The following is a 15,401-nucleotide window of genomic DNA, read 5'->3' as shown; positions in this document are numbered from 1 at the left end:
GATTAAATGAAATCCTTGCTTCCCTCACTTGCGTCGTTTCCCTGCGTTTAGTCCCTCCCACCAGGGAAGCATGGAGAGACGCAAGGAAACCACGAGAAGCAGGGAAATGAGTTTTCAGAGCAATGGGACGTCCTTTCCTCCGGAGCGTCACGTGAAGCGATGTCCGTTTGTGATGACGCTGCACAGCTGTTCGTCTGGCAGCAGCCAGCTCTGTACCCGTTATTTCCACAAACACCCCCGCCTCTGTTAGTGCACATTTACTGACATAAACATTAGTATTATCTGTTGTAGACCCAAATACATGATATAAAATAAGAAGTCATTCTTGATTTTTGACCACTTTTGTTCAGATCACATATTTGTAACTAAATGATACATTAATTGAAGCAAAACACGGTATAAACTGAGGAGTGAGTCCCGTGAGGTTCATGTATTTTCTTCACTCCGCTGGGGTATTGCTCTCATGTCAAGAAGCATCAGATCAGTGCATGCACTGCCTCGTCCAATCAGTGAGCGATACACAGTAAGGGGGCGGGGTGAGTATCTGAGGATTTCATCGGAGGATGGTCTGGTGGTTCCTCGGTTATCGCTCCTCCATGATCGCTCCTCGCTCCTCGATCCTCGGTCCTCCGGCAGAAATAAGAGCCATGGGACGGTACTCAAGATGGCGCAGGCAAATCAACTTCCGGTGAGACCGAGGACCGAGGAGCGAGGAAATGAAAATAGTCGACTTGAGAAGCAGCCCTTGTCTCCCTTTGTCTTGTGCCAGTTCGTCTTGTTTCAGCGTGCTTCACATGTCTAGGGACCCAGCATGTTACCAGAGAGGAGAGTTTTGTTTGTTAGAAACCAAGAGCTTTATTTTGTCCTCGCAAGAGTGATCTTTTGTTTAAACTTTGTTTATTTTTCTCATTAAAAAGTGAGTCGTTGCAATTGACATCCCGAAAAAAATATCAAACCCGCAGACAACGACGCAAACATCCATAAGTCAAACGTTATTCAACGGAACACCATATTCACACAGCTCACGAAGGCACAAAGAGATAACAAAAGCCATCACCTTTTACTTGGCTAAGGATATGGCATCAATAAATACAGTTCAAAATGAAGGGTTCAAGAACTTGATGAAGACGCTGGATAAGCGGTACTCAGTGCCTTCCCGCAACTACTTTTCACGTACTGCATTGCCTGCCATGTACTACAAGACTCGAACCACAGTCGAGACAGAACTGAAAGATGTCCAGCACTTTACAACAACAACTGACCTGTGGTCCAGTCGTACCATGGAACCATATATGAGCCTGACGGTGCATTTCATCACCAGTGATTTCACCATGAAAAGTCGGTGCCTACAGACAGCTTTCTTCCCCGTGGACCACACGGGCGACGAAATTGCAGTGGGACTAATGGAAAGTCTCCAGTCCTGGAGCTTGGATCCGAAAAGGATGGTGTGCATCACTACAGATAGTGGATCAAACATCATAAAAGCATCCGACATAAACAACTGGACAAGGCTCCAGTGTTTTGGCCACAGGCTACATCTGGCTATAGGTGAGCTGAGTACAATCCATCCCACAGTAAAGTCCTCTGTTCATTTAAGTCTGAGAGTGTAGAGTTAAATTAACTGTCAATATTGTACTGAACATGTTTATATATTTACAAAAAAAAATCTTATTTCATTTAACTAATTACCACCATTTTAAATTGTAATGTATAGTCTAAATATTATAGTACCCCCCGCCATTTGAGTATATATTTATACTCAGGCTTAAATGAATAGGCCATTTTTTTTATTCCATCTTTCCAGACCCCATACATTTTTCCCTTAGAGATTTCCAAAAATATTTATATAAATTATTTTAAGCCTAGAATCAAGCCAACCAGGATACTGGTGATTCGTGACCATAACACGTTTGATTTTGTGGAAAAGAAGAAGTTAAAACCGCAAAACAAAGGGTATTTATTAAATGTAGAATATCATATAATTAAATATTCATTCATTTTTCATAGAATCAAATGTGTTATGGTCATGATTCACCAGTATCCTGGATGGCTTGATTCTAGGCTTAAATTAATTGATATAAATATTTTAGGAAATCTCTATGGGAAAAATGAATGGGGTCTGGAATGATGGAACCAGAACATGGCTGCCACTGCTATGCCCTATAGTGAGGATTGTACTGTGCATTACATTTGAGCTATGCCTTAATGAATTACTGTTATATGTATATATATATTTTTTTACCATTTTAAACCATTATTTTTTTGTCATGTTTTTACAGCAAAGTTGAACATTGTTTCTCTCTCTCTCTCTCTAGAGAATTCAATGAAAGATGAACGAATCAGCCGTGCTATGGGGGTCTGCAAAAAGATAGTGAGCTGCTTCAGCCACAGCTGGAAGCGGAAGAGAGAGCTTGCACAAGCACAAAAGGACCTCAATCTACCTGACCACAAGCTCAAAACGGAGTGCCAAACAAGATGGGGATCCCGTCTAGCTATGGTCAACACGGTCCTTGAACAACAAGAGGCCATTACACGAGTTCTTGCCCGGAACACTGACCGGAACAAGTTCGCTAGAGGTAACATTCTGACATGGCAAGACATACAGGTTCTTGAGGTGATTGACAAGACACTAACACCACTGGCAGAATTCACAGATGCGCTCTTAGGGGAGCAATATGTGTCTGTCTCCTCTGTGAAGCCAGTCCTCCACCTCTTCCAATCACTGATGGCAGTGAAGGAAGACGACCCTGCACTCGCTCGCTCGATTAAAACAACCATCCTGCAGTACCTTCAGGAGAAGTACAGTGATCCAAAGACACAGGCGCTGCTCGACATAGCTACAAGTCTGGATCCAAGGTTCAAATTGGACTATGTCAGCGAGGACAACAAAATCACTGTCAAGACCAGACTGAAGGATGAGATGACTAGCATCGTTACTATGGTAACTGTTTATATTAATTGGGAAAATGTAAGAAAAAGACCTTAGGCAGCAAAGGGGAACGAGGCAGCTGCACCTGAAGTCGAGCAAGTTGTCGACATGGAACTAGGCGCATATCTACTCTCAAGAAATATCGACAGCGAAGATGACCCCTTAAAGTGGTGGAATAACAACAAGGGACAATACCCAAGATTGTCCATGCTGGCCAGGAAATACTTATGTAGTACTGCGACCAGTAGCCCTTCAGAAAGGGCTTTCAGTACAGGGGGGAACATTGTAACTTGCCAGCGTTCCTCCCTGAAACCTCAGAATATCGACATGTTGGTGTTCTTAGCCAAGAATATCTTAGTGCAGTAGATGGACTGTGCTAGTAGCTAGGCAGCTAGGCTTTATTTACATCTATTCTGAATCTGTAACTTTATGTTCTGTTCCGTTTTTATATTCAGTACTGACTGCAGTATTTAAATTAATCCTTTTGTTAAGTTATGTTTTTGTTACAAGAGAGACAAATTAGATTAGATTAGATTAGAATCTTTAATGACCACACAGCCAGGCTGGTGGAATTCGTGTTGAAATGTTGTCTGTTTAAATTTATTGTACTGTAGTGCAATAAATATTTTCATTGAAACGATGAGAATCGTGTGAGAATCGTGATCTCAAAATCGTGATTCACATTTGAGCAAGAATCGTGCAGCCCTAGTATGGGGCTGTTATTTTTGCTATACTAAACTTAAATGTTTTGTGACAGTATTCTTTGGTGTGCCAACTTAAAAAGGAAAACCCAACAAAGTTTCAAAATGTGTCACCTTTATAAAAGAAGTCTTTTATTTCAAGCATTTTTCCAAACTTTAGAGTCCAACTCCTTTTTACAACCGTGAAAACGCCATATTACATTGAAATGTTTTTAAGGATTTCCAGCACTTGGCAGGTACTCTGGTCCATATATTGTACAATATATGGCTGGATAACATTATTGTAGTAGCAGGCTATAGTTACAGGCTAAAAAAAGCCCCATTCACAATTAGCACATCAACTGTGTGTAAGCTAGCCATGCTATTTAGAAATAAAGCTAATGTCAGATTTGGAAAAGTTTACATTCCACCCGCCCAGCTAACAATACTCAAGCTATAGTTACATTTGTCAGACGTGTTAGTCCTCACCCTTTAAACCTTTGTATTGTAATGTGAAAACTGAAACTATATATTACCTATGTCTCCAATCAAGTACCCACTAATTCAAAAATAACCCAAAAGTTCAAGAGGTTAGTCTGCCACCAGGCCACCATCATTGTTAACTTGACAGGCGTATAGCAACAGTATCTAAAAGAGGTGCGGTGCTTGCATCAAAAATCTACCGGTATTATTGTATTGTTTTGTTTTTATTCCTTGATTTCAAGGTTTTCATAAGTTCATGAATACACCATTATGAGATAAATTCTGTGATGTCTGGTTCGTGTCTACTGGGAAGTTGGGAGGGGGGGGGGGGCTTGGAGCACATGAAAAGGTTACAGATGATCAATTTGACCACAGCGGGGTTCAAAAGGTCAGCCTCAGATCGACAGCGGCGTACGGACTACCACTATTTCAAAAACAGCTGGCATCTTTCGTTTTGGAATGTGATGTCGGATTATCTTGATAGGCAACCCTTTTTGCATAATGGAGAGACATTTGAATATGTGAATAAAATATGATGGAAAAAAGGCTTTTGAATGATTGGCTTTACCTTGAGTACCCTATCATTATGGCACTGACAAATCTGTTGAGCAGGTGCAATGAAAAGGCTGTGTTTTTGGCCATGAAGTGTGTGTGAGCCTCTGTTGTGTGACGAGCTATGATGCTGTCTAGCACCAACAGACAGTTGGCTTTTAACCTGGACTGTGAAGGAGCAAATAGCACCACTATCAATCATTCCACCTTCTTTTTACGCTCCTTCTCTTTCTTTATCGGCTCTTTCTCTGTCAGTCTCTCTCTCACACTCTCACACACATACACACCACAGGGGAGGTGTAGAGAGTCCATGCTTCACTGCAACACTGCACTGCTTTTCAGTATGCACCCTGCAGTGCATGGTATGGCTGCAAGCATGACAGCTATTACACAGCTCTGAGTGTGTGTGTGTGTGTGTGTGTGTGTGTGTGTGTGTGTGTGTGTGTGTGTGTTGCCCCCTCACTGTGGACTGTCGATCCAAGAGGGAATTCAAGGGAGATGCAGTGGAAGAACATCTCCAATGACAGGCATGCTTTCCTGTCTTTCTCACACACACACACACACACACACACACACACACACACACACACACCACACAACACACACACACACACACACACACACCACACACACACACACACACACACACACACCACACACACACACACACACACACACACACACACACACACACACACACCACACACACACACACACACACACACACACACACACACACACACACACACACACACACACACACACACACACACACACACCACACACACACACACACACACACCCCTTCACTAAGAATGAAATAAATATGTTTTTATTTGTATGAATTTATGTGTCATTTATCAGATAAGACCACCGTCCCCACCCAAAGCCCCGCCGCTGCCAAAATCTCACTCTGAACTCTGTTCAAAACTTGAGAGCCCTGTGAATGGTTAATAGACCCCTTTCCCGTCATTTTTCTACGGGCAGGGCAGGGCGTCCCATAGACCTTCATTGCGGACACAGCGGACCCCTTGCCCGTCAGGCTTCTACGGGCAGGGCGTCCCATGGACCTTCATAATGCCTATTTTAAGGTTCATTTGGCCATTAAAATGCATTTTGATCTCATTTTATGCGAGTAATGAGTTTTTATTTCTGATTATTTGTGCAGTACATGTACATGATGTTTAGTTTGCTAGTTATGACGAAGATTACTTCATGAATGTGTACACATTCATGGTTGCTAAGGTGGTTGCTATGGACGCTGCAACAGCTCCCAGACCACGTGATCAACAACAATGGCTGACCTTCTTGTTATTCTCGGTGGAAAATGCCTATTTTATGGTTCATTTGGCCATTCAAATGCGTTTTGATGTCATTGTATGCGAGTAATGAGTTTTTATTTCTGATTATTTGTGCAGTACATGTACATGATGTTTAGTTTGCTAGTTATGACGAAGATTTACCCTTACGTCTGTGAGGAAAATACATGGGGCTCAGAGCCTCGTATTTTTTAAAATCTTTTTTTTCCTTCTAATTTGTTATTCTTTTCAAAATAACACACTGTTATTTACTCACCAATAACACACAATTATCCTTGCTTTTATTTATTGGTTTAATTCCATAATCTCGGTCTTTTTTGGCGTTCGTCAGAAACTGAATTTAAAAATAAAAACACACACACACACACACACACACACACACACACACACACACACACACACACACACACACACACACACACACACACACACACACACACACACACACACACACACACACACACACACACACACACACACACACACACACACACACACACACACACACACACACACACACACACACACACACACACACACACACACACAAAATGCTCCAAGTACCTTCTTACAACCTAGGGCACAAGTGAAATAAGACTTTAAATCATGCATCAATTTCTATAAAATCACAACAGCCTTCCCGTAGATTCTGAATAATGTAAAAGCAGAGGTACAATAAAAAAGACAGGCTTAGGAGAAGAGAAAATGTGTCAGGCTTTTCCATTAAACACCACTTTCTGTCCCCAATATCGGAGCAGAGTATTTCATAATTTACATAATGCTGCATATTACATCAGTACAAACTAGAACAGGCTCCATATATGTTTTATAAGCAGTGTTATATTTTATTTTTTTAGAAGTGGTGTGTGTCTGGGAGATGGGGTGTGCTGCAGAAACTCCTCTCCGGGGTGTAAGATGACTAACTAAAGGCGGCTGCTACTGCTGGGCTGCTCCCCCTGTCCTTATTTCAGAGAACGGCAGCCGTGATTGGGCTGGCAGAGAGGGGGGGCGAGCCTGGGGGAAGTTAAGGGAAGTGGTGGGGGGGGGGGAGAAAAGAAGAGTGTGTATCTGTGTACTTCCCTGTGTGCGCCTATGTGTTTGTGCAGGTGTGAGGGGACACCTCAGAGGTCGTCTGAGGAGGCAGCGGAGCGTGCTGAAAGGCTGCCATCACACAGCTGCCACACCAACTGGACACACACACACACACAGCACACACACTTACAAGCGGGTCATATTTATGTAGAGGCATGAGCTCACCACACCACACACACACACACAAACACACACACACACACACACACACACACACACACACACACACACACACACACACACACACACACACACACACACACACACACACACACCACACACACACACACACACACACACACACACACACACACACACACACACACACACACACACACACACACACACACACATCACAGCAAAGAGCAAACACAGGCTAGCACACAGTCACTTGTCACATGCAAGTCACTTACTCAAACAGACACACACACACACACACACACACACACACACACACACACACACACACACACACACACACAACACACACACACACACACACACACACACACACACACACACACACACACACACACACACACACACACACACACACACACCACACACACACACACACACACACACACACACACACACACACACACACACACACACACACACACACACACACACACACACACACACACACACACACACGTGGCTCAATGCTCATTCACACTTGCAAGCTTTTCACTTGCAACCACTTCACACTAGCGCATGGACGCGCACGCCTGAACACACACACACTCAGACACACACTCAGGCAAACACTCCATGCCCTTGGTTTCTGTCCGAGTGAAGAAGGCACACGGATTCATTCAGTTATTGGATAAATGACCAAAAAAGACCCATAGAAATGAGGGAGCTGTTACTTATATTATCATATGAAGCTATAGGAATCTTTTCTTGTTTTTAAAGGGGCCCTATTATGCTTTGGGGTTTTTTCCTGTAGTGTGTTGTATGGGTTTGTGTGCATGTAAAGGATCAGCAAATTCTAAAATCCCAAAGTTCCCTTGAGAGGGAGTTTAGTGACATCGCTATGTAACACTCGCGCTTCTATTGGCTAGCGCTTCAACCCATTGTAACTGATGGCTAAGGGGCGGGACATCTCGAAACGGTTTACAAATCAGAAAAACAGAGAATGAAAAGAGGTGCTCAGCACAGGCAGTATGAGAAGAATAAAGACCTTTTTGAACATTAAAGCATGGACAAAACGGGCAGAAAATACAAATATCAACCAAAACATTTTGTATATAAGCTTTTTACATTAGGTTATTTGTTTTGGTCTTTTAGGTAAACTAACTTTATAACTTATTAATATATTTACAAATGTTGTATTATTATTATATGTTTTTAATATGAATTATATTACATTTTTTAAGTAGTCAAGAGCGACAGTTTACCAAAAAAAGGAAAAAGCAACCAATCTGAAAAAATTATGAATTGCTCATTAGATTATTATGTTAATTCAAATTAATGATCAAGTAGTGGATTATTTGTTTATGTCTTTCTTTTGCGTTTGATGTGTATCTCATTTTCTATCTGCTTTTTATATTATATAACAAACAATATGTAAAGCATTGAGTAAACTTATTTTAATTCAAATTAAAGGCCATTATTTCCATAAGCAGAATCAACCAATTTATTATTATCATTTAAAAAAAAATTAAAGACCACATAAATGTATTTAACACTTTTTCGTGGAAGTGTCCAAAGATACCAGCTGAATTTTGGGAAAATGTGTCTAAAATATATCTTTCGGTACAGTACTGTGATATCAGAGAAGAGTCTGTGCTAACAAGCCCTGTGCTGCCACCCCTCCTTCCCTTTGTGCCCACGGCCAAATCAGCACTGTTGCATCTTTCAAAATAGCACAGCGGGAGGAGAACGGCCAAAATGGAGCGTGCAGGAACTCGGTAATTTCTTATGGGGCTGAAGGGGAGTGATATCAATGATTCTCTATCTTATCTGGGCCTGTGATACACATCTTGTAAATATATATACATTATATACATTCTCCCTCTCCTTCACCCGGTGCCCCCCTCTCAATCTCCTCGGCACGTTATCATTGCGATGGATAGCGAGGTGATTGTTATTCCTCGGGCAGAGCACACGCGTACACACTTGCTGACCTCGCTCATCACGTACACAAATGCAAACAAAGCACACACAATGCATGCACACGCAAAGCTCGAGGTTGGGGGGTGGGTGGCTGATAACCTGCAGGCTAATGTGGGGTACTACACATGCTCCATGTCAAACAGGAACATTAGAGCTCGACCGCCTCGCACTTTATCATGAGCTGTGGAGAAGCTCACACTTCATTACACTCATGAACAACCACAGGCTAACAAAATGTTTCATATAAAGACAGGAGGACACTGACAGAGGCTCAGTCCACCGTAACCACCGCCTTCCTGTAGCTCAGTTTGTAGGGACTTGGCTCCGGTTCAAATCTCCAATCAGACCAAAATAATACAGAGTGTGGATTGGTAGCTGGAAAGGTGCACTGCCGAGGTGCCTTTGAGCAAGGTACTGAACCCCCAACTGCTCCCTGGCACTGGACATACTGGCACGCACCTCTTTATAATGCATTTGTACACCTGTAACTGTATTCCATGTGTGTATTTGCACTGTAACGTGTGTGTAAAAAGAAGAAAAACATGTGGAACACTGAACATTCCCCATGGGGATCAGTAAAGGTATCTAATTCCAGACAGACACTCCTAAAGAAATATGTTTCTGGGCAGAACAGAAATCGGATCAAAATTGTAGATCAATAATAGCTTATGTTTATACAACTTTGAAAAAAGAATAAGAAACAAATAAAACATTTGGATTCAAAAGCATGCTTCTCAAAAAGATAATATCCACGTTTTTGGGGATAAACATGTGGATTGATAGTCAATTTGAAGTAAAAAAAAACGTTCATTTGGCATGATGAGTCACATTACATGTATACTTCAGTGTGCCGCACTGAAGTATCTTGTAATTACATGTAAAATGACACATTATTAAGCTCAGAGTAGAACTTACATGAATCACTTCTGTCAGATTTAAATTCAGGCTGTTGAGAAACATCCGACTGGTTTTAAGTCAGGTGCATGTGGAAATGTGTCATGTAAAAAAAAGGTCCTAACACTGAGTGGCAAAGCTTACAGAACACATACCTCATGTTTAAAAATGTTCAATCCTCAATATGACTGAAACTTCTTTTTTTCAAATTTACGTTTCTAGCTTGTTGTCAGTCAGTGTTTTTGAGCATATGGGGTTTTATAAACTCATGTGCTGAATCACATTTCCAAAATATCAATACAGTGAATTATGAGGAGAGGTTTTTGTAAAGTAAATACAAAAATAAATCATCTCTACCTTAAATAATGACCATTTAAAGTATCAATATCAGGATTTCAGGAACATCTCAGACTTGAAAATACCAAAAATATTGTATTTCCCGACCAGGCCCACAAAGCATTTCTCACCTCATGGTGCGGAGGTCCCAGCCCCGTATGGCCGTGTCATTGGCTGTGGCGAGCTGGCTGCAGTTGTGGTGGGGGCTCCACTTGCCCGAGGTGAACTTCAGCTGACCTTTGCCCTCCAGGGTGGCCGTGCTGGAAACCTGCAGAGGACAGCAACACCTTCATTACCATCTCAGAGCAGGGACGTGAGTTTCATCCAAATCTGTGTGACTGTTTCAGCCGGTGTGGGGCACTCCATCAACATAATAAGGCTTTATCAGAGCTCATTTTCTCTGCAGGCCCCACTCAACATTACAATGGTTCCGTGAGACACCGTGGTAATATTTTGGCCATTAGCGGCACACCAACTGCCTGCAGATTTACGCCACGCTGACACATTTGCACATGAAACCTCTACCTACTTTAAATGTCCCACTCAAGATTGAATTTTGTTCTGATTAAGACTCTGCTATAATGAACAGAACTTATTCTAACAATTGATCAAATTCCTGTCAGCAGTGAATGGAGTTGTGGTGACACACTCATTGTACTAAGCTCTGCAGTTCCTATTTTCTCTACAGACTCTTTTATCTTATTGTTTTGGTTTTCTGGCAGGCTAGTTCTGCTCTCATTAACTCTTTTTTCAAGAGCAGGCAGTGGTTTTCAGAAGAAAGCTTGAATAACCCCATTCTATGCTCTCTGCCCAATGGTTAGCTCCAAGCTAACCTTACCTTTAAAATCACATTACATTTATTTAGCCAGTCACTGACTTAATTTTAGCCCAATTTCGTTTTGGGAATATTATTTTTGGTTTAGTTTTCCCATCACCAGTTGGTGATGCATCCATCCAAACGTCATTTTCATTTTTTTGAAAACAAAGTTTCAGAAGTTTTTGCTTAAATTGGCTAACATAACGGTGTTCTCTCTTTCTCCAACTGTAAGGAAAAGGCCATTATTTGGGAAAACTCTTGACCAATTTGTATTGTTAAACTAGAATTATTTGAAACCAGGCTACTGTATGTGCACATCATGCAGCTTGACATTTTTTATGGACTGGTGGAAAGCATAACTGAACAAAAGTTGTGTTGAAATTGGACATCAATTCTTCAAATGGGACAGTAAAAAAACAAGTACTAATAAATACTGTTGCTCTGCTTCTTCTGGACGAGGAAAGAGGACAATGCTTGCCAACAAGGTAATCATTTTTGAATTTTTATGTGATGTCAGATGTTGTGTTTTTCAGCTTGTTTTTCTTTCCCTAAATTGCCAAAATATCAATTTGGAGCTTTGAATGACCTGTTAAGATAGTCAGTATGCACTGAATGGAAGAAAAGGCATTACTTTTAAAACCATGTTTTATAAAAATGAACTTTTATCTAGATATGTGTGGTACAGCCCAACAATGGTACAATTATTTGTGTATTTACTTTTATTTATTTTTGCTAAACAGTGAATTTATTGTTTTGAAAAGCCCAACATTATCTGTATATATTTTGGTGACATTCATATCATTTTATGGTTTATCTGTACTGTTTGAGAAGCAGTACGAGTAAGTAGCACCAAGGTGGAACCTTTGGCAGGTGAGCGGTGACATCTGGGTTATCTTAGGGGGGACACTTCCGCCCGCTCCTCAGAAGCAATCCAGACGATCAACCGGATCCTGTGTATCATTATTGCTGCTGCACTTTTCTGTTTTTTACAGGTCAGTACATGATGAAAATGATCAATGTTAACTAATTCTAACTGTGAATTAGATATGATGTTGGAGATGTTTAGGAGAGTGTGTCAGAAAGTTTTGAGCATGTTTGACATAGTAACGGTATTTTAAAAATACTAAACTGTCGGCAACAATAGATGCCATTTTCGCGGGCTTCAGCCAAGCCTGGGTAAATGTGACCTGAGCGAGGGCTCGCAGGCAGGTTAGCTGCTGCGCACGGGTAATATGTTTTGTTTACCTGAGTGAAGTCTTGCAGGCACATTGCCTTGTTTTTTGTTTATTAACATTGACAGTGTATTTTTGTGATCTCCATAATATGTTATATTTGGTAAAGATAGATATATTGATAGAAAGTATTATTTGATAGCGTTATGTGTTTATATTGACTATGTTGAATTTCTTCTTGAGATACAGTAATTGACTGTGACAGACGGATAACTTAAATGGAGAAATGTGATGTTTGTAAAGTACAGCTATTTGAATGTAACTGTGTACTTTGAATTTTGAATAAGAAGCAATCCAGATGATCAACAGGATTCTGTGTATAATTATTGCTGCTGCACTTTTCTGTTTTCTACAGAAATCATTTATTGTTGCTGTGGTACCCAAGCTTTTGGGACCCGTAACAAATGTTGGGGGCTCGTCCGGGATCTGTCTTCACCAATCAAGGGGAGCAGATCCAGAGATATCAGAACCACGAGGCCAAGGTGACGTGACTGCATCTGTGACGACAGCTGGTGGGTGTCCATGAGGGGAGAACAGAGCCAGGAGGGTATTCATTCTGCCAAGGGAACCGCACCGCTACTGTGTCGAGCCATCGTACGTCATGTCCATAGCACGCAAAGAACTTGCTTGGAGCATCAAAAAGAAACTGTTCAATCTCTCAGGCATCAAGGTCTACTAGCTTGCCAGAGACATCGCAAAAGACAGTTCAGGTACACACGACTTAGAGTCTACTGATGAAGAAGGTTGGGTAGACTTTATTTTAAGTTATATGCAGTCTGAGGAACTACTGAGTTCTGAAGATGAAGGTATGAGTCAATTGCTCATGTTAAATGAGCAATAATGTTGATGCAGATTTTGTCACAAATGGGGTAACACACGAACAGAACACATTCACAGCTTCATCTGTTAGGGAAAGTAATGCCACTACATCTTCACATGCTAACAGTGACATGTTAACTGCCAGACATAGTACTGCACACACAACAGTCTATTTTACACAACCACACACTGATATTAACACAGACATAACTACCCAAAGTATAGAGCAGCTCCAGCTAATGCACAAAGAGCTAGGCAAGAAGCTACAACACCACAAATATATGGCAAGCCCAGCACGCAGTAAGTACCAGAGCATAGGTGAGCCAACACCACAACACACCACATCAAATCACAACACACAGAAGGCTGACACTGAGAAGATGGTTTACTTAAAGGACTTACCTTATCTCCAGCGTAGAGAATTCAAGGTACATGACGGACAGATTGGAGACCAAAACTCTGAAGTAACATATAGCAACATCTCCAAACAGATAGACGAGGGAATCAAAGATGGCTTCACAGAGAGAGAGAGGTTATCCGAGGTGTGCTGAGGATTGTTAAGCCAGGTGCTTTCAAAGACATGCTCACCAATAAAGAAGAGATAACAATCAGTGAACTCAGGGGATTCCTCAGGTCTCACCTTGGTGATAAGGCCAGTACAGAACTGTTCCAGGAACTCATGTGTGCAAAACAACATGACCAAGACTCACCCCAGCAGTTCCTGTATCGCATGATTGAACTCAAACAGAAAATCATCTTCCAGTCAAGACAAGCTAATGCGGACATTCGCTACAACCCTAAAACCATTTATGAGGTTTTCCTTCATACTATTTCCCAGGGTCTAGGATTCAAACATACAGACATGAGACAGCAACTGAAACCACTCCTCTCAAACAGCCAAGTTACTGATGAGGAAATTGTCAGTCAAGTAATGAAGATAATCAGTGACGAAAACGAACATCATCGCAGGTTAGGTTATGCTTCCAGACCAAAGGCAACACATACACATAGTGTTCAGGTTGATGGTGGAGAGCAGATCAACAACAAGAAGGAACTTCAAACAATACAACAGCTCAGCGCTCAAGTGGAGAACTTAGCAAAGATGATGGCAGCTTTGATGGACCAGCAAAAAGCAGTGATACAAGCGACCCACTCAAGGGTTTTACCTCCTCCCACATCAGGTCAGCTTCCTCTCACAAGGAAAGGTAAAATCCCCCTCTGTGTTAACTGTTCACAACAAGGCTTAGAGGCCTGTAGCCATTGTTTTGTGTGTGGAGAGCTTGGACATCGTGCAGTTGGCTGTTCAAAAAGAACAAGGCAGCCGGGAAACGAGAGTCGGTATCTGATGAGGGACAGCCAGAGACCGTTTCACAGCTCCAGTCCCACTCAGTAAGCTCCAAATGTAAGCAACAACACTCCCAACAAAAACAATATTACAAGAAAGCCAGCAACAACTGCTCCAGAGAGACACTTGTAACACCGGAGAATATCACCCGCACTGCATCGCTAATTGGTAAGAAAAGTCAGCTCAAATGTTTAATCAGTGGCTATGCAGTAACAGTGTTATTTGACTCCGGATCACCAGTAAGCCTCATTGATAGGTCCTGGAAGAAGACATTTATCCCAGATCAACCATTACGACCACTGGCCGAACTCCTTGAACCAGATGAAACCCTTGATCTGTTTGCTGCAAATGGACAAGAAATCCCATATGATGGCTGGGTTGGGATGACAGTCAACCTCGCAGGAAATGAAAATCCAAACCTCACAATACAGGTCCCCTTCCTAATCAGTCAACTTCCCCTCCCTCAACCTCTACTAGGCTCCCTCAACCTCTACTAGGCTCAAATGTTCTCAGAGAGATGATAAATGGACAGGTGTCCTCTACTAATGAGCTTGACATAGTTATCAGCCTCTTACGCAGAGCACTCAGCGTGGAAGAAGAACAGGCAATGGCTATGGTTAATTATATTCAGGTCCAAGAGACACCAAGCCACAGCATGGCCACAATCAGAGTAGGTAGAGATGACATATCTATTCCAGCAGGAAAGACAATGCATGTAAGGTGCCGAGTACCGCCTAGCTTTGACACATCTGACCCAGTTGTCCTATATGAATCTTCAGAAG

At 41.8% G+C, this 15,401-nt stretch overlaps 1 protein-coding gene across 1 annotated transcript in view; it reads right to left on the bottom strand.

The window, feature by feature from the left end:
- The window catches only part of eipr1 (EARP complex and GARP complex interacting protein 1), a 74,763-nt gene that overhangs the window by 19,256 nt on the left and 40,106 nt on the right, over window positions 1-15,401 (bottom strand). Inside the window, exon 6 of the mRNA XM_034111695.1 lies at window positions 10,538-10,674. Coding sequence (XP_033967586.1) covers window positions 10,538-10,674 — 137 coding nt within the window. The remainder of the gene's footprint in view (window positions 1-10,537; window positions 10,675-15,401) is intronic.

The sequence above is a fragment of the Pseudochaenichthys georgianus genome, chromosome 22 (assembly GCF_902827115.2).
Source record: "Pseudochaenichthys georgianus chromosome 22, fPseGeo1.2, whole genome shotgun sequence".
Lineage (NCBI taxonomy): Eukaryota > Metazoa > Chordata > Actinopteri > Perciformes > Channichthyidae > Pseudochaenichthys > Pseudochaenichthys georgianus.
Note: the sequence above shows the minus strand (reverse complement) of the source record. Positions and strands in the feature narration are given on the sequence as shown.